General features: G+C 34.4%; 1 protein-coding gene across 1 annotated transcript in view; it reads right to left on the bottom strand.

Annotated features, from left to right (window-relative positions):
• Positions 1-630: 630 nt before the first annotated feature.
• tmem104 (transmembrane protein 104) overlaps positions 631-20,485 on the bottom strand; it is an 83,927-nt gene continuing 64,072 nt past the window's right edge. The window contains exon 10 of the mRNA XM_056453292.1: positions 631-5,101. Within this exon, the coding sequence (XP_056309267.1) occupies positions 4,338-5,101 (764 nt within the window). The 3' untranslated portion in view covers positions 631-4,337. The remainder of the gene's footprint in view (positions 5,102-20,485) is intronic.

Genomic DNA, 20,485 nt, shown 5'->3' with positions numbered 1-20,485 from the left:
TATTGAGCAAAGGCTGTGAATCCTTACGTAGATGTGATTTTTCAGAGTTTTTTATATTTAATAAATTTGCAACAATTCCAAAAACTCTTTTTTTTACCTTGTCATGATGGGGTATTGTGTGTACAATATTGAGGAAATAAATTAATTAAATCCATTTTGGAATAAGGCTGTAACAAAGTGGGAAAAAAAAGAAGCGATGTGAATACTTTCCAGATGCACTGTATGCATCGGACTCTCTTCAGTCATGATTTACAAAATTACTAACTAACCTAAATGTATTAGAGAAAGATAATTATGAAATAATTTATATCTGTTAAAAACTAAGCAAATGATTTTTAAAAAGTACCAAACAAGTATAGAGAAAACCAGATTAAACACGAGTAATTGATTAATTAAAAACTTAAAATGTAAAAATAAAACTGCATTGGAACTATTAAAAAATAAAACCAAATTAAACTAATTACAGTCAAAGATAAATGTAAATATATACACACATTTAGAAACTAACCGATTCATAACAAAACTTTTAAAAACATCCAGAGGTATTTCTGAGGTAATTAAAGAATTGTTGTATCTGACACTACAAACAGTAAAATGCAAAAAGAAAGAAAAAAAAAACGTCTCAAAGATAAAACGAGCATATCCATTTTTATTTTAACGAGACATCGGTGGATGTGATTGTCAAGAATTTGAAGTGACTTACATGCAAGTGACGAGAAAACACATTCAAGACATTTGACAGAGAAAGAAACAGACATGATTATTCCTGTGAAATCGGAGAGATCCCTGGAAAGAAGGCACATTTTTTACACTGAAAACAGAGATGGACATTTCACAGAAGCATTGGGTAATATTATAACAACATGTAAAATAAAATAACTCACTTTTGTGCTTTAGGGAGTCCCAAATCCAAACTTCTGTCAGTAGTTTGTTTGTGGAGCACATCAGAGTAAGAAGTGAATAAGGAGAAGTCCGTTCTGTCCACAAACAAGAAGTGTTTCCCTTTAAATCGTCAGCTGAAAAGGTGTAAATTAATGCACATCAGCTTCTCTCAGAACTCTCACAGAGAGCAGTGATCAGTTTACAGTATCAAACATGCCATAGATGATCAAACCACTCAATCGTTGACATAAAACACAGACGAAAACAACAGAAAATATGTCAAATCAACAAACCGGGGACAGATTTGTGATGCCATTTTAAAATCTGAGGCAGATATGAGGATGGACCGAACAAAAACACACCTACAGAAACACTAAAGTTACAGTTCAGCCAAAAATGTACATTTGCTTTTCGTTTACTCACCCTAAGCTTGTCCAAGATTTATGCGACTCTTTTTTTCAGTTGAACACAAAAGAGATTTTAGCTAAATCTGTGGTTTTTGGTGATTCGTAAAATGAAAGTAAATGGCTATGGCACTTTGAGGGCCCAAAAAAAAGTAACATATACAGTCAAACCAAAAATTAATACCTAATAGGACAGATTTACTTTTAAGAGACAACAACACAAAGAGTTTTCAACATTTAAGATGCATAATAATGCAACAGGATTCTTGTGCTCTAGATAATCAGTTTATAGACGCCGTGGATTAATAATGTAAGAAATAGTTTTTAGTTTCTTGTACAGAACAAAGATTAGCAGGAGTCAGATTTTACTTTTCATGTATTTTTTTACCCCTAAAAGCACTGTTTCAAGTGTGCTAAAATGTTATGGATCCTCAAGGACTCCTAGAAATCTGTAATGTTATACTGAAAAAAAGGTCACCTACATCTTGAATGGCCTTAGGGTGAGTAAATTAACAGTATTTCTTTTATTTTTGGGGGGTGAACTTTCTGTTTAAAGAAACAGTTCAGCTAAAACTGTACTCATTTACTTACCCACATGTTATTTTAATCATGTATGACCTTTCATTTCTGTACATAAAAGATGAGGTGAAAAGGGCTTAGTATTTTTGTGTTAAAGTACAAGATTTGTCTCCAAAAAAGGAGGAGAAATTCTACTTTTTATGACAATAGGGTACAAAAGTAAACTGTATATTATTTGGCCAATAGGAGTTAAAACGCATCACATTTTATCAAAAAGAGTGTCAAACCATTTGAAACAACAAGACATTCCAAACCCATAAGACTTCCACAAGAGCCATCACTCATCCACAAGACAATCATCTTCAAAACACAATGAAAATCTTTTAAATCAAATCTGAGATATTTCGGTTCTTTGATTGATTATGTTTATCCAAAACATTGACATTCTGAATGGTCATAAAGGCATCAAAAATAAATTAAAATATATCATGCAGTTTAATCCATGTCTTCAGGAGACAATTGTTTTATCTGACGTATGGGTTTAATGTAGGCTGTTATTCACATGTAAACATTAACCAGCAAACATGAGCAGAAGCTTGAACAAAAACAAACCCAATTGGTTCTTTTAGAAGCTCAAATGTGGCATATGATAACCGAAAACATACCTCATTGGTTCTCACACTTCAAGCAAGCATGACCAAATTTCAATACTGTAAACATTGTTTGCTGATCAATGTTTATACTAGAAAAAAAAACATCTTAAGCAATCAAGTCTTTACAAAAAAACAAAGCATTGGTTTATATGAATTATTTTTGCGGTCTTTCATGTTATGAAAGCTTTGTTCGGTGACAGAAATCTCTTAATTTCTTGACTAAATCTTGATACTTGAATAAAATATTTTTTTAAATTGTGTTCGGAAGAGGAACAAAATTCTTATGGATCTGGAAGGACATGAGGGTAAGTAAACAATAACAAACTGAATGAACCATTCCTTTTAAGAAAGTAAGAAGTAGGAAAAAACAAACAAAATAAAGGCAGAGTGGGAATCAGCTGCCGTACATTTAGACTTGAATTTAAGGGAGTTTACCAAAAATGCAATTTTTGCTATAATTTACTCATCATTCACTTGCTTCAAACCATTTTTTGTTCTGTTGAACACAAATGAAGATATTTTGAAGAATGTTAGAAAGCTGTAACCATTAACATTCATAATTGTAAAAACACTATGGAAGTCAATGGTTACAGGTTTTCAGATTTCTTCAAAATATCTTCTTTGTGTTCAACAGGAAAAAAAAAAATACTCAAACTGATTTGGAACAAGTCAAGGATGCGTCAATAATGCCATTTTTGGTTGAACTATCCCTACTGTTAAAATCAAGACAGCTTCGTGAGAACTAAAGTGACATTAATGCTAATATCCACATGAGGCACAGTAAGGTGCTCCATTTTGATAATGATAAATATCAGTCTCTGTAGATCACGAGGCAGATGTGTCCATTTAGTGCCAAGTTTGTCTTCCCTTCCCGCTTCCCTAAGGGCCCGTTTGAGCACCCATGAGCTCCGGGTAGGACGTCAGTACATGGAGAACATATGGAAGCCTTCAATGCCTCCATCAATCTGCTGATGAACTGAGATTGAACTCCAGGTCTGGGAACATTATTCAGACCCGCGTTGCGCTCGTGTCTCCATCCGTCAGTGCAGAAACGCCGCAAATACAAGCTGTGAAATGCTAACAATCTTGGAAGACCAAAACTAGGAACGTTTATAGTCAGTCTGTTTGTCTTTGACTTGATGGATATTCGACATTTATATTTGGTGTATTTGTTTGGGCTTCTTTTTTTGTTTTTGTTTTTTTTCAAAAAGAACGACAACAACAAAATAAAAAACAAACAAAAAACATACAAACAAACAAACAAAATTAGCATTGTTTCTTGCATATAAAAAAATTAAACGATGACTGGTTTAATGAAAAAAAAAATCTAATAAAACATTAAGGCCATATTTCATCCCAATTTTAAATAGATGCGCAAAAACAGAACAGGTTATGGTTAAATTATGTAACATTTAAATATTTTTCCATACGTAATATAATATTTAAAATGTTTTCTCACTTTTATTCCATGTATATACTGAAAATAAATTACTATAATCTATGAACTCCATCTTACCGTAGTTATACAGAAAAAAAGTCTTTTTTACCATGATATCTTTTATTAAATGTTCTTATTTACGAATTTATGTATTTGTTTCATATTTAATTTTCTTCTTTACTCATAATAAAAATGGTCAAATGTTGAAATATGGCCCAGGCATGTTTTAATGAGACTAATAAGACCGAAAAGACAGACTGTGTGTTTGTGAGACCAAAAACAATCTCACGTTTGTCTAACCTAAGTAATGCCAAAACATCCTTTGGTCCCTTTTACGCATTCAATTAAATTACACTAAATTAGACTTCAGCTAATTCCATTGCTTTAATGCATTAGCAAACAATCTCACTTGAAAAAGAACATACAGGTCTGCTTTTAAACTCAGTTCTTGGTTTCGTTAAGGACGATATTAGCCGTCACAAACATTAAACAGAACGTTGCCCACAACACCACAAAGCAAACCCAGAAAGTGTGTCGGAAAGGTGACCGGTGCTTGTTTACAGCATCCCTTCCTAAAACAGGCTCTAAGTGGCGTCGGCTAAAATAAACCAGGAAGGCCGGGATGATGTACTGAATGCCCGTTCCAGCGTACGCTCCAGTGATGCCCACGAGTGACTCCAGATCGTGAGTACAGAAGGCCACGATAATGGGTGGCACCAGAGTAATGAGCGGGAAAACAACACGGTCCACCACCCAAGGGTACGTGCCGCCATCCCGATGAAAAAGAGTCTTCCAGTTGTTGCGCAGCGTGACGGCTATTATAGGAAAGTTGGTGCTGATGGTGAAAACGGGAAAGAGGCCTAGGAAGTAGCGCAGCACTGGGACGCCCAGAACGTCGCAGTTGTCGGTGAAGTTTAATGTGTACATGTCGCGCAGAAGAGAACTGTCGAAGCAGAATATGGCTGTGAGGGAGAGCAGGGCGTAGAAGCACAGGATGAGGATGTAGTCGGCCATGACCAGGATGCTCATTCGCTGCTTGTTGGAGATGGGCGTCACGAGTGAAGGCAGAGAGTGCTGGCACATGAACGAGTAAACGCAGACCCCGAAGAGGTTCGGCACTCCTGAGATCTGAGCCACGGACGGCTGGCCTTCGCCGTGACCCTTGCCAATGCGGATCAACGCCAGGATGATCATCATGGTGAATGCTGAAAGAGAAACGGAAAGGGAAAGGCATTAAAATGGTTATATATGAAATAAAAACAGTTATCTGCTTATTTATCTGCTATAGAAAAACAGATAAACTACAATTAGATGCATGTATTGTTGGGGCTTCAAAATTACTTAATCTAAAGGGTTTGTTCAGCTCAAAAATGAAAATTCTGGTATTAATCATTTACCATCATGTACTTTCAGTCCACTGAGACCTTCATTTATCTTCTGAACACAAATTAAGACGTTTTAGAGGAAATCCGAGAGCTCCCTCAATCTCCATACACAGCTATGGTCTCAAGACTATAGATTGGGACAAGAACCGGTTTCAAGGTTTACTGTGGATTGGACAAGTCAAGGTTTTGAAACTGTCAAAATTGTCTGTTATACTGTTCCTACGATATTTGCAAGTTTTTTTTAATGTGTTTTTTACAACTATTTTATTTAGTCTATTAGGGCAACAGCATCTCCAGCAGAAAAGGACCCTCCATATCAAAAGCTACTGTTCCAAAATAGTTTTAATGTTTTAAAAATTACTTTAAAAATCAGTTAAAAAAATAACTGAAATCGACATTCAGAACCTATAATCAATCAAAATTTTCCAGGTCAATTTTTTTCAGTTACTTTCCCTACTGCATGTGGAGTTACATGACAATGATTGGAAGCTGCACCAGAGATGCCTTGAGATGGCATATTTTTATCAAATAAAATAAATAAATTAAATAATCCTTCATTAATCATAATCGAGTTAAAATGTTCATTTAATCAAGATTTTAATTTTTTGTCCAAATCGCCCAGCCCTATGTTCAATGGGGAAAAAGTTGTTGTTTTTTTACTCAGACATTTAAAAATAATATATTTTAGAGCAGTGATCACAATACCACAAAACCATACTGTCAGAATCTTATACCAGCCCATGCCTACTAAGACATTCAAATTACATTTAAATGTAATTACAAAATGCTCCAAAGACAGTTTTGTAGACCAAAAAATGACTGTCAATGTCTTTCACATACATGGCCAATGTATTGTATGTATTTCCATTAGAGTCAGCAGTGGGAAATGGAAGAATCATAGCAAATGGGTTGTAGTAAATGCGTACCATGATGTGACATGGAAGACATTGGAAAACAAAGTCATTTTTACAGTTTTTTAGTGCACCACTGAAGACACATGGAATATTTTGACAATATTATTGGTTAATTTTCTAGACTTTGAACATTTCGGGACGGTTGCTGTACATGGAGGATGAGAGAACTTCTCATTTCATCCAAGATATCTTAATTTGTGTTTTCCAAAGATGAACAAAGATCTCAGGGGATTGGATGGACATTTTAATAATGAGTAAGGATTAACAGTTTTCATATTTGGTTGAACCCTTTAAAAAATAACTATTATTGTTATTTGTTATTCTAGTTTCAACTTTGTCATTATAGCAGAATAAAGAAAATATCCTAGGAGGCCTTTAAATTGTGTCTTTTTGTACACTAAGAGTTCCAGTGCATTTTACTGTTATTATAGTAAGTCATTAAATCTTCCTCCTACAAAAAAAAAAAAAGAATTGATGCAATATCAGGCAAACAAATATATATTTTTATATTATGCATTGAATCAGAAATCTCTCTACATTTTACACATTTTATTTTTTAAAACATGATGTTGCTTTGCTGAAATCTATAACCCCCAGAGTAAAACCTTTAACACAGTATAATACACCAAAACAAAAGAAAGAAAAAGAAATAAGACTTTTAAAACAATGTTCAGTCTGGAAAATATGCAAATAAATGTAAATTTAATTAGGCAAGACCCCCGTTGCATAGTTATACTTAAAATTTCATAACAAAAAAAAAAACTTAGCATAATCAATCACCTGCAGGAATATGGTAATGTCTGTTAGATACCTTTTTTACTCTATTTACCTAGGATTTTTTGTCTTACTGCACATTCATCTCATCCACGAGTTTGCTAAGTTAAGATTATTATTTGTTAACACTGGCCGACTAAAGCCGATTTTGAAGCATATCTGACTCAAATCCTTTTAGTTTCATTTGTAGCCTGAATAGCAAAAAAAGCATGAAATCTGATTTTAACTAAATCAATTGAAGTCTCACGAGGACGTGACTTGAAATCCAGATAAATTGGATTTTTGTATAACCATTTGGGCATCAACTATACGAACAGATATCCAGTTTGTTTCCTATCATCTGGGACGTAACTAGATGTGGCTTTCCATCCCTTATGTGTAAGCTGTATGGCTTGCCATGATAGATATGAGTGTTCTGGTCTGTCCACACTGACAGCTTGCTGCTCATAAACAGTGTCTACACTGGAAGCCAATGACGCAACAACTTGGGTCTGTCAATACTGGCATGCCACAAAGCTATGATGCATCCAATGTTCACCAACCCCAGGCCAATCAGCTAAAAGAGCAAACCAAACTTTAGCAGTTTATTTAGCCATTTCACTTTAACAGATCCAATTGTATAAAACATAGACTGAGTATTTTTTTTAAATAAACAATTTTAGCACTACTATATTCTACCTGGAAAGTATTAGTGTCATTATTATTATTACATTTATCTTTGATTTTAGCATATTTTTGTACTTGTCACTTTTATTTCAGTTGATTACCAAAGTCTTTGTAATGTATTACTGCTTACTTTCATCTAACATTTGGAATGGAGACAGCATACGAAATTAAAGTGATAGTTCGCCCAAAAATGAAAATGTACTCACCATTTACTCACTCTCAAGAGATTCAAACCTTTGTACGAATGCTGAAAACCTTAAACCATTAACTTCCATGGTAGGAAAAACAAATACTATGGAAGACAATGGTTACAGGTTTCCAACATTTTTAAAAATAGCTTCCTAATAGTGTCTTAGAAAGTAACTCAAAGGTTTAAAAAGTAAATTGTGAGTAAATGATCACAGAATTTTCACGGTCTAAAAACAATAGGGTATATGCCAAAGCATGCTAATAGGACTTTGAATTTGCCAGTAACCTGGGTTAATCGTTTCCGGTGAATTGTATGCCAATGCAAAAATCGGCGCATTTAAGGTCTGTTTTCTTTAAAAATCAGCGGTCTCCACTGGCTGAGTGATATCTGATATAAAGTGAATCTCAGATTGTACAAGAAGCACTGCATTAAATTACATTTCCCCCACCATGTCTTTATAATATGAGCATTTATTTTACCCCATTATATTCAATGGAGCTTCTGCGCTAGCCTGCCGATTCTGACGGTCGCGTTCGAGTAAACAGCTTTTTCTCTCATTTTATGCATGAACAACTAAATGAATGCCAAAGTTTATTTAACTGAATGTATTTTAATTACATTAGAACATCGATGCTGTAAGAGGAACTGTATAAAAATGGGAAAAAAATTCACAATAACAGGTCACCGGAAGTTTATCAGTATGGGAAAAACACTAGCTCGGCATATACCCTATTGACAGCTTAATTACAGTCAGTCAGTCTTAAAAGTAGTGTACATTTCTTGTACTAACTAAAACTAATTGTAAACATAATATTAATACAAATATGTGCCAGTGGATATACATTAATAAAACGGACCTCCAATTCAGCTCTTTCCAGTTTGTTTAAACACAGAAACAGCTACAGGCCAAAATCAGAGCAAAGGCCTTTTATTAACCTTGTTTATTAATAAGTTTACAAATTCTAATCTATTTACTTAAGCTCTTTGGAATTTCTATAACACTGAATTTACAGAGGGGAAAACACATTCTGTATATCTAATTTGATCACTGTTGCAATCAATACTGAACAAGATGAGATTGTTAAGGATCTAATGGGTTGCTGGAAAATGCTGAGAAGGTGAGAACAGCCCAATAACTCCTCTAGGTGATGTTTCCTGCATGGACAACCAAGCAGATTGAGGAAAACGGGTGATAAAAACCCCAATCTACTGCTTCACCTTCTCCATTTGTAAGTTTGTTAAAACGTAATGATGGTAATTATAATCTTTACGCAAAAATGAAGCAAAAAGGAAGTAATTTAATAAAAATTAATAAAACTAAAATAAATATAATAAAAAATTTTTTTTTTTTTAAAAATGCATTTGAAAGTTTGTTAGAGCTTAATGGCAGTAATTAGCATGAAAAATAATATAAAAAATATATATTTTTATTAAAAATAAATAAATAAATGCATTTGTATGTTTGTTAAAGCTTAATGCTGCTAAAAGAAATGGCAATAATCTGATGGGACGGAAAATAAAATAAAATAAAATAAAATAAAATAAAATAAAATAAAATAAAATAAAATAAAATAAAATAAAATAAAATAAAATAAAATAAAATAAAATAAAATAAAATAAAATAAAAAAATGCATTTGTACGTTTGGTAAAGCTTAATGCTGCTAACAGAAATGGCAGTAAGTTTACGGCATGGAGAATAAAATGAAAAATAAAATAAAATAAAATAATAAATAAAAATAAAGGGGACTACGGTTATACATTTTTGATGCTAGCCTTTCCATTCAAAGGGAAAATGGATCATGTTCTTCCATGCATGTGAGAGTCCAACTGACGTGCAATTAATCGGGAGTGCTCGTGACAGCAGTTCTGACCCAAAGGTCTCCATTACCATTAAAGGTGTCCACACACATGCTCACTCAGTGTTTGAAAAAGATGCATTCGTCCTGGCAGAAGTAAAACACTCTGGCTGTAAACAAGGGCCAGAGTGCATGTCACACTAATCTCAGTCTATTAATCAAGGCCAGGTTGCATGTAAGGAGAATAAATAATTCACTACTTTAAAAAGAACAAACAACATAATCGCTGTGATTTTGCAGCACAAGGATACACGTCTCTGGAGTGAACGCGGCCTCCCTGACAATGAGACTTGGAGAAACTACAGATAACTAAAAGCAAATGATCATTATAAACGACTTTATAAAGGTCTTGCAAGTACACGATAAATAAGGTAAAAAGGAAAGAAAATCAGTGACAACAGTGCTGCATTCAAACAGTAAAAGTCTGATCTTATTTCACACCTAAAATGATTCAAAAACACTTCATGGGCAGTGGAATTCATGGATTACATGCAGAAAAAGATAACAAATAAAGAAAAATAACTGAACATAACATGCACCAACATTCAAAAGTTTGGGGTTGGTAAGATGGACAAACGCATCGCTAGGTGAAACAGATATTTATTTGGTTTTGATTGTATGTGTTTTATTGACTAAGTAGTACGTAGCTATAAACCTTTTTCTTAGAACGCAAAATTACCCATTATGCTTTGCGTGTATGTGCAAGGAGAATGCTTCGAACTTCCGGTCGGCAACTGATGCGTACAAGAAGTCGCATTCAGACAGCTTCAAAATTATACTTTTAATCTATTTTACTTGCTTTTAACGTCTTTGAACTAATACTGCTGTCGATTAGCGCCACCTCTTGACTGATTATTTTAAAAACGCAATCTAATGGGATGAACTGCTGCAAGGTATTTTTCTCTCGTTGTCAGACGGCATCTTGTGCTATTTAAATAAAGCCTCATCGTCGCTAAAGTGAACATTTTCTCTTACTTTTAAACATATGACAGACCAAAACAAATGTTTTTCTCCAAAATTCTCCAAAATACTGTACTGTCTCATTAACACATTGATTGAATAAGTGTCAAAAAGTGAAAATAGTGGCATTTTGACACATTATTGCAAATGACAGAAAAAAAAAAAACAGACCGTGGTAAATACAACACAACACAAATTAACTAAATGAAACAAACTCCTCCTACATTAGAATCAACATGCAAATCAGCCAGCAGCGCATTAGTAACAAACTTTTTTTGGTAATTTTTTAAAATTGCATGGCTTACATACCTGCTAGTTTCATGCCAGTATTATGGTTTGCTCTTTATAAATGTAGTGAGGTATTGTGTGTGCGGCGTACATTATAACAGCTAAACAGTCGGGAACACTGACGTTGTACTTCAGCATCTGATCTGATGGCAGACACTGAATTAGGAGAACATTTGTCTCTCGTGCTTGAACCGCATCTGACCGAAGTATAACAGCTTTAACACACGTCTTCCTTTCAAAACTTCAGTTTTGCGTCACAAAAACACTCCGTATGCCACTGAAAACAGTATTGACACCCAGTTGAGAAACACTGCTCTACCTGATGACAATTCTTAACGGAAGTTTTAAGCATCCTACCGGAGGGCGCTGGTCACTATGGCACCCTCCATGCAGCAACGAAGAAAAATTCTGGGTTCCGCACAATTCCTTTATGCTGTTAAAACACAAATCAATTGAGTTAACTTACATTTTTTTCACAAATGTAAGTATATTAAACAAACCAATTAAGTTGTCCCCCCCCAAATAACTCAAGAATTATTTTAAATAAGTAGTTTAAACACAACAGCAAGTGTAAATTCATTCAAATTTTAGGGGAACTATCTCTTTAATTTTTCTAATTTGTTGAGCAGAAACGTATATCATAGAATACAGAATAATATCAGAAACACATCTGTTAAGCTGAGGATGTATACTACCATGACAGACACATAAGCTAAAACTGAACCAATGAGTCGTAAAAAAATTAGGGGTCAACAAACGCACTCTAATTTAAAGAACAGATAACAGTTTGGTACTAAACCAATTCTCAACAGTTACTGTTTTAATAATCAAATGCATATGTAATAACAGCAATTTGAAAAAACTTGGTCAATTCCACCCATTAATTAGAGTGAGCAACAGACTTGCATTGAGTTTGGTTTGTGCGAAAATAAGGAAGGCAGTGAGAGGTTTTAAACTGAGTGCTGAGGGGAACTGCATTAATTGAATTATGAATGAGTTATATAAATGTACATTGGAAGGGAACTGACTGTCTTGGAACAAGTTTCGATTTCCCATTTCCATCGCTTTATATACTAATCTAGTAGATTTTTGTGCAAAGTAGTTATGGGGAAACAGTATTTCAGCTTTGTTAGAAGCAACATCCAAAGTCAGAAAGTGGATTTAAAGGGGGTGGTTCAATACAATTTCACCTTTTTAACATTAGGTGGTGTGTAATCTAGATTTTAGAGCTGTTATGCTTACCATAAATAACATGCGCAAAGTTACAGTGCTCAAAAATATATTGTTATTTAAAGCTTAATTGAATTGACGATAAAATTGTCCCTTTCCTGACTTGTAAGAAACTTATACAGAAAAATAAATAGCTTATTTAAATATAAATTAACTACTCTTACCATTAATATATGAATCTTAAAGGATGTTTAGTGTTAATAGAAGTCTCCAGAAAAATGTTTGGGAACCACTCAGCTAAATAAAACGCAGTAAAATGTAAAACGCAAAGTCAAAAGGTGCAACAACTGCATTAACCGATAACCTTCATCGCACAACATGCTTAATATAGCAAAACAAAATCGGCAAGAGATCAACTAGAGGACACAATGATGGAAGAGCAAATCACTGGAGAAAAATGATAATCTTTTTAGCGATGAACCAAACGGAGTGAATACAAGCATGGATGGGATGTAGTCAGATTCAAGATGCATGACTCCCACTCATGACATAAGAAAAATACAAAAGGCGATGCACCAAAAGAATGGGGTAAAAAAAATATATAGATCAAGGGCACACTTAATTCAAATACTCTTGACGTCTCACGACACAACTGAAGTCATTGTATAGACGCTTAACCTTCAGCACGGAGGCCTTTTGTTGTTTAGGGATGCGATTTGATTGCATCCCGGCACATACGGCACAACGATTCATCACACCCTATAAATTCCCTCAGTGTAAACGCTGATGGCCATAGAAAATGCCACTGGTATCGGTGTCTTCAAGTCTTATTCATCATGATATATTTGTATCTGACAGAAGTGCCACACAGGTAGACAAAGAGGACACCAAAAAAAAAAAAAAAAAAAAAAAAAAGAGCAAATAAATTCACACAGCAAAGCAAACATATCATGGCATTATAATAAAAGAAGACTTTGATTGCTACAGTTTCCCTAAAGGACTGCGTGTTGGGTTTTGAAGGACACTATTCATTAACAAAACACCCATGAGGTGTTGAGTCACGTGACTTACTGTGACCATCAAGTGTATAGAGGATGATGCACGCGAAACACATTAGGCAGACGTCTGTGAAAAGATCATCAATCATCATCCATAAATTTTGTTATTTAGCTATCAAAAGCAGCATGTGGTTATGGTGATTGTCAAGTAGGAAATGTCCCTCAATCAATAACCTTGCAAGTAAATAATCATGAAAAAATAGGTATCCGTTGCTAATAATGATGCTGAATAATAGAAATAAATGTCACTTTAAATTAAATTATAAATGGACAACAGTCAGGGGCGTTGCTAGTCTTCAAGCTCTAAATAAAAATAATATAATATAATATAATAATATAAATAAATATGTATATATATATATATTTATATATAATCCTAAATGTAATTGGGAAACAATCTAAAGACACAACTGTAGTGATGCTAAGATAATTTCAGAAATCTGTTATATAAATATTAATTTTATTACAATGAAATTCTATAGACAACTCTATAGAATACAGAAAAAGATGTTTATAGAATTATCAGTTGTGTGTTGTCTTAGACCCGACTCATGGCCAAGAATTAGGTTTATTAAGTCTTACCTCCCTGACTCATCCCTCCTTTTTGCTTCATAAAAAAAACAAAAAAAAAACACCATTTTATTTAAACTTTGTTTTGTCGACTTAAAACTCACTGCATGCCGACAACCTCCATATAAAAGACTGTTACACCGGCTAATTTATCGGCATGCATGTTCACTACTGGGACCTACATCAGTAACAGAGCAGCGCGATAGCATCAAGCAGAAGCAGTGCGTGAGGTGCGTGGGCATGGTTTTTTTTTCTGCGCACATGCTCAGTTTGCTTTTTGATTAAACTACATTGCTTTCATCAGCGTTGGTTCGGTTGCACATAGAGAAGAACGGCTTTATTCAGGGATTACCACTCTTAATAAATACACTTGCATATAAAGTAAATCGTATCTCAAAGCATTTACTAGGGCACTGGCGATTTTTACTGGGGAACGTGCCCCAGTAAATGGGGTCTAGCGACACCCCTGACAACAGTTATTTTATTTTCTAATTTTTGTGATCAAATACATACAAAATTGTTGAGTAGAAAAGACATCTTACTGATTTTTGAATGGTATAAAATGTATCACTATTATAGCAATGACTGGATAGGTTTGTAGTTTATTATATAATTTATTAGCATACAATACCAATTTAGAAAAGAGTACAGACGTATACATTAAAATCAAGTCTTCTTTTACATTTAAGATAGTAAAATATTTCTAAAAACCTGAGTACATTGCATTAATGTGCATATTTGTTTGGAAGATAGAAGTTTATGGCCTCTTATTTATTTATACGCTTATAACTGTTTATTTAAAAGGCATTGTGTTGTTTTAAAACATTACTCAAAGACAAAACATAACACAAAATCAAGAGAAACAAATCAAGATAAAAAATTACATGAAACGAAACCAAAAACAAAATGAAATCAAACCCGTACAATAAAACACATAAAAAGATAAAAACCAATAAATAAAAAGACAAAAACCAAACCAAAACCAAAAACCTGAAACAGTAAACAAAACCAAATCAAACAAAACCAACAACAAACTAAATGAAAAAAAAGAAAAAAAAAGAAACCAAACTAAATGAAACAAAACAAAACCAAAACACAAAACAAACAAAAGTAAACAAAACAAGACAAAACCAAAAGAAACCAAACTAAATGAAACAAAAACTAAAAACAAACTAAATTAAACAAAACAAAAATGTAACCAAACTAAATAAAACAAAACAAAAAGCAAGCAAACTAAAATAAAACCAAAATTAGCCAAACTAAAAGAAACAAAATGAAAAGAAACCAACCTAAATTACTGATGAGTCTTGCTATGACAGCACAATAGCACTATTGCAGAAACATATATACTACATAGAAATGTCCTGTTGATGCATTATTTGAGCAGACTTTGCTTTTTAATATGGCGAGCATTTGCAGATCATACAATAGCCTAGCATACGAGTACATGAGTGGAATATCTAGAGCAAAATATCGAGCTATTTTGACCTTTGATCACAGATACTGCTCAGTACAGCAACAAACTGCCCTTGTGTGTCATAAGCCATTGAAATGAATGGGTTACATAGCACAGTGACAACAGCTGGAGGATGAAACCAGTGTGCTGCGTAACCTTTTTTTCACAAATTATTAGCCCTAATTACAGCAGATAAATAAACAGTGCAAAACGAAAGCGGATGAAGGCATAAATGAATAAATGACAATCAATTTTCCACTATAAGCTTCATGTGCATCCACCAGGTAAGCATTGTGCTTGTTTGGTGGAAAGAAAGAAAAAAAAAAATCATCAGAAGAATGCCCTACTTGAGAGAGACGCAAATAAATAAAATCAGAGTAATCTGAGCAATCTAATGTCTTGCTCAAAGACACAATTAAGACAGTCTTTCTGGTTCTCAGAATATATTCTGTACTATTAAAACGGTTACTTTGGAATCCCCATGAATTGATTTTTTGGACATTCGTTGTCGATATAATTCTTTTAATTTAGTGAAAACACTCAAGAAGCAGGGGGTGAATATACAGTGTACACAAATCTCCCTTACTACCTAAACTTTATCCTGCACCTAATTATTAAAGTAATTAAAGTTTAAACAGAACCTCATTAGGGAGGGAAATGCGAGCATCAATACACAGCAGGGCTTGAGAGAGCTCAAAATTTAAGACATCTATTTTACTGCACCTAAAGCTGAGGTCATCCACACTTTAGACCAACCAAGTCATTCAACATCACTTGATGATCCTCTGAAATTTTCAAGCAAATGAGTGAGTGGTTTTATGGTCTGTTAAGGAAAGTAGCCGAGGGTAGTTTGTAGCTTGTCCATATCGCATGCCTTGCTAAATGAGAGGCGCCAATGCATTTTCCTGAGGAGCAATTTTCAGGTTCTATGAGCTGAACCACTGCCTGCGGTATTCATTAAGGCACAGCTATATTTCAGAACACCTTGAGACTACACTGCAGGATATCCCACAGCCAACACGTTTACAGGGTTTCTGACCTATAAAAGCACCATAAAATCCAAATGCAATTTTAAGGGTTTCCCCCTTCAAAACTTAAAAATCTGTCTCTTTATAGCGGCAATGTTAGACTGCAGCTCTGCACAAGATGTTTGGCCATAGCAGAAATGGTCGTGCCCAACTGAGCCTGGTTTCTCTCAAGGTTTTTTATTCTTCACTTTTGCCAATTGGTGAAGTTTTTTCCTCACCATTTTTAAAGAAGAGACACCTCCAAGCTGACTGAAGTTTGCCATGGACAAGAGAAAAACAATTAATACTCGAAACTTTTGGTCAGATGAGATGAAACTAGAGTTCTTTGGCCATAGAGATGTAGCCTATGTTTGGAGGAAGAAGGGAGAGAATACCGTTCCCACAGTAAAACATGGTGGTGGGAGTATAATGCTGTGTGGATGTTTCAGTGCATTTGGAACTGGGAATCTCATCAGGGTTGAAAGAAACATGAAAAAGAAAGACTACCAGACGATTCTGAAAAACTACTTCAAACAATCTGCAACAAAACTTGCTTTAGTTCGATGTTTTGCAGTCCAGCACAATAACGACCCAAAGCACTTACTTCTGGTGAAGAACTACCTCAAACAGAACAAGGTGAAAGTCCTTGACTGGCCTGCACAAAGCCCAGACTTGAATCCAATAGAAAATCTGTGGGGGACACTAAAGTCTAGAATTCATGCCAAAAGACCAACAAATCTGAAAGAGCTCGAGAGATTTGCTAAGGAAGAATGGGCTAACACTCCTCAGGAGACATGCTTAAAACTTGTTGAGAGCTACAATAAACGACTGATGGCTGTTATTTTGCTGTTATCAAGTAAAAGAGTTACACTATTGACTATTAACATCAGAGGGCTAATAATTTTGACTTCCAGGTTTTTTTTATTTTTGATTATAATTGTGTTTCTATTTGTATAACAAACACTCCATGCTTCCTGAATAAACTGTTGTTTAAAATGATGTGTTGAAAAAATATCTTTAATCAATTAAACAGCACTTGGGAGTTATTTGAAAAATGAAATATTTTATAGGGGGCTAATAATTTTGTCTTCAACTCTATACAGGGTTCAAAATGATATTTTTTCCAGTAAGCACCAAGGAAGTATCTTGAGCTGAAAAAAAATCCATTTTCACTCCCTGCCCTCCTGCAAATGGACAATTTTTGATACAGATTACTATATTCCAAACATTTATGTAGCCTGAAATGTTAATTTTAAAATTATTATTATTATATAATTTTAAGATTTCAGGCAGAACACAATTGTCTGGCTTAAAAAAAATGTTGTTTCTATTTATTAAAAAATAAAAATTTTGCAACCTGTCCAATTCAGTAAAATTCTAAATAAAATAAAAGAAACCCTACTCTAAAACTTATTTAAAGATTTGGGTCATTATTTATTACAAAACAACCCATTTCTAATCACTTTTATGACTTTGATCCACTCAACTGAGCATCAACTGAGAGTTATCTATCTGTCATTTTTATTAATCGATGTGCATTGTTGTATGATTTTATATTCAATGAGCATGACTAGCTTAAAATAACTAATATTGTTCTTTTACAGTATTTATGTAGAGTAATATGAATAATATAAGGTCTTCCTACCCAACAATATAAACTTTTTAGCAATGTAACAAAATGAAGAGCAATAATGATGGTGGATGAAAAGTTATGCTAACTAAACTGCACAGTTAAAACTTACTTTGTATAATTAAAATTAACCAATAAGGCTGTGGCATTATTATTATCCAAAAAGCAAGGACGTTATTCTGGTGGTACTCAAATGTGTAAAACATTCCAACCAGGCGTTAGGCCTCTGAATCTACACTTTATTCTTTGCACTTTGTATTTATTGTATTTGCACATTTCCTTATAATATATTTATGTTTTAAAAGCTATTTCTGAGTGAAACAGCAGGGCTATTATAGCTACCAAAAACATAACCATAAAACAAAACTATTTGTTTTGAAATAAAAGTTAAAGGGGTCCCATTAATATTATACAATGCTGTAAATGCCTCTTTTTTGAATGGAAGCAAAAACACGTCTCTCTCTCTCTCTCTCTACACCTATTCCTCTTTTTCTCTGCCAGCTTCAATAAAGGTGCTGTGCCTTACAGCTTGTACCTTGTATTTTACTTAAATTCAGGACATTGAGATGTGTGTGTTCTCGAGGCTACAGTCTAGGAGTTTAAGTGAGGTCAGAAAAAGTGCTTACAGATAAAGAGAATAACTCCCTTTAGAGAGGACTTTGTGTTATGTAAGACTTTGCAGATCTTTTTCCAAGACCAGATAACACAATTACACACTAAAGAATGCTGAAATTTATAATAAGACTCTCAAGTGAAATAAAATAAACGTAGAAATTCTTAACTTATACTCTTTCAGCAAGCCAAAGTAAATATTTCCCAGGTTCATTTCCACGTAACTTGATGCAGAACTAAAATAACTTAACATTAAGCAAAAACTATATAGACTCATGATTCTCTTTTGGGTTGTGACCCAAAGGTGGGCTGCCAAAAACTTTCCAGTGGGATGCTAATTGTTTTTGTGATGCTCAACTTTGATTCTGAAAGATGTTGGTGAAAGTTGTTGACATCAGTCAGATGTGGTACAGTATATGTCTGTGAGAAAATGTACTTTCAGACAGAATATAGTTGTGAGTGTCGTTCATTTTCAAAGGGAGAAATGTGGAGTGTGCCAAAACAAGTAGGGAGCCAGCACATGACGATGCATTTTTGTTGTTTAAGAAATAAAATCTCTCAAATTGTCTCTCAAACAAGATATTATGCTGTTCTCTTTAATTGCACACACAAATGTGGCAGCGCAAACTACATCTCCTTATAAATAAAAAGACAAATAAATTATCAGCATGCAACCTAATTTAAACAACTGTGCTTGCCAAAACAACTTTACTAATTTTAGTTAATCAACAAAAACTAGTTTGGGCCTGTAATTTAAAGGGACAGTTTTACTCACTATTTACTCTCTCTCAAGTGGTTCCAAACTTAAAGGAGTTTCTTTTTTCTGTTGAACAGAAATAACGATATAAAAAAAAAGCTGAAACTTGGTAAGCACTGACGTCGATAAAGAAAAAACAAGTAGTGTGGAAGTCAATGGTTACAACTTTCCAACTTAAAAAAACCAAAACTGTTATTTTGTGTTCAATACAAGTCAAATAGTTAAGTGAAAGTTGAGTAAATCATGAATTTGTAGTTTTGGGTGAACTATTTTTTTTTTAATGTTCCTTCAACAGTATTAGTGATATTCTTTCAATTTAAAATAGGTCATAACCAGTTGAGAACCCCTGATATAAACAATCGCATACATCAAAATTACTAAACATTTAAAATGAAAATGAAAATTCATTGATTCATTTTCATCTGCTTTTCCGGGGCAGGAGTCTTAGGAGATAACCCCAGACTTCCCTCTCCCCAGACACTTCCTCCAGCTCCTCCGGGGGAATCCTGAGGCGTTTCCAGGCCTGTCGAGAGACATAGTCCCTCCAGCGTGTCCTGGGTCTTCCCCAAAGCCTCCTTCCACTGGGACATGCCTGGAACACCTCCCTAGGTAGGCATCGTCCAGGAGGTATCTGAAACAGATGCCTTCTCTCAATGTGGAGGAGCAGCAGCTCTACTCTGAGCTCCTACTGGGTGACAGAGCTCCTCACCCTATCTACAGATCTTATTTTTCAGTGCGGAAGTGCGCTCATTTTTGCGACTGTTTTAGAACTTCTGATTTAGTCGTCCATGGGAGAAATGACTAGTAATAATACACGGCTGAAAACGGTCAAACTACTTGCTCTACAAACAAGTGTGTCCACGACAAAACAAAATAATATAATAAGAAAATATCAGTTTGCAACATCAAGCAGCGTAACAAGCCAATTTTAACATCTAAAAACGAATGGAAATGAATGAGACCGGAAGTCTCGATCCAAAAGATTCAAATGGCTGCGCTCACTTGTACAAGAAGAATAAGGTGAATAAGGGTGCGCCCTGCCACCCTGCAAAGGAAACTCATTTCGGCTGCTCATTTCGGCTACCCAAAGCTCAGGACCATAGGTGAGAGTAGGAACGTAGATTGACCGCTAAATTGAGAGCTTTGCCTTTCAGCTCAGCTCCTTCTTTACCACAACGAACCGGTACATCGATGCAGATAAATTTTGAAAAATGCATTAAAAAAAACAAACTTGCACACAACAGAATAGGATAAACTTTTTATTCGATAAGAATAAATGCACATAAAATGCAATG

Source organism: Danio aesculapii, chromosome 3 (genome assembly GCF_903798145.1).
Source record: "Danio aesculapii chromosome 3, fDanAes4.1, whole genome shotgun sequence".
NCBI classification, from domain to species: domain Eukaryota; kingdom Metazoa; phylum Chordata; class Actinopteri; order Cypriniformes; family Danionidae; genus Danio; species Danio aesculapii.
Note: the sequence above shows the minus strand (reverse complement) of the source record. Positions and strands in the feature narration are given on the sequence as shown.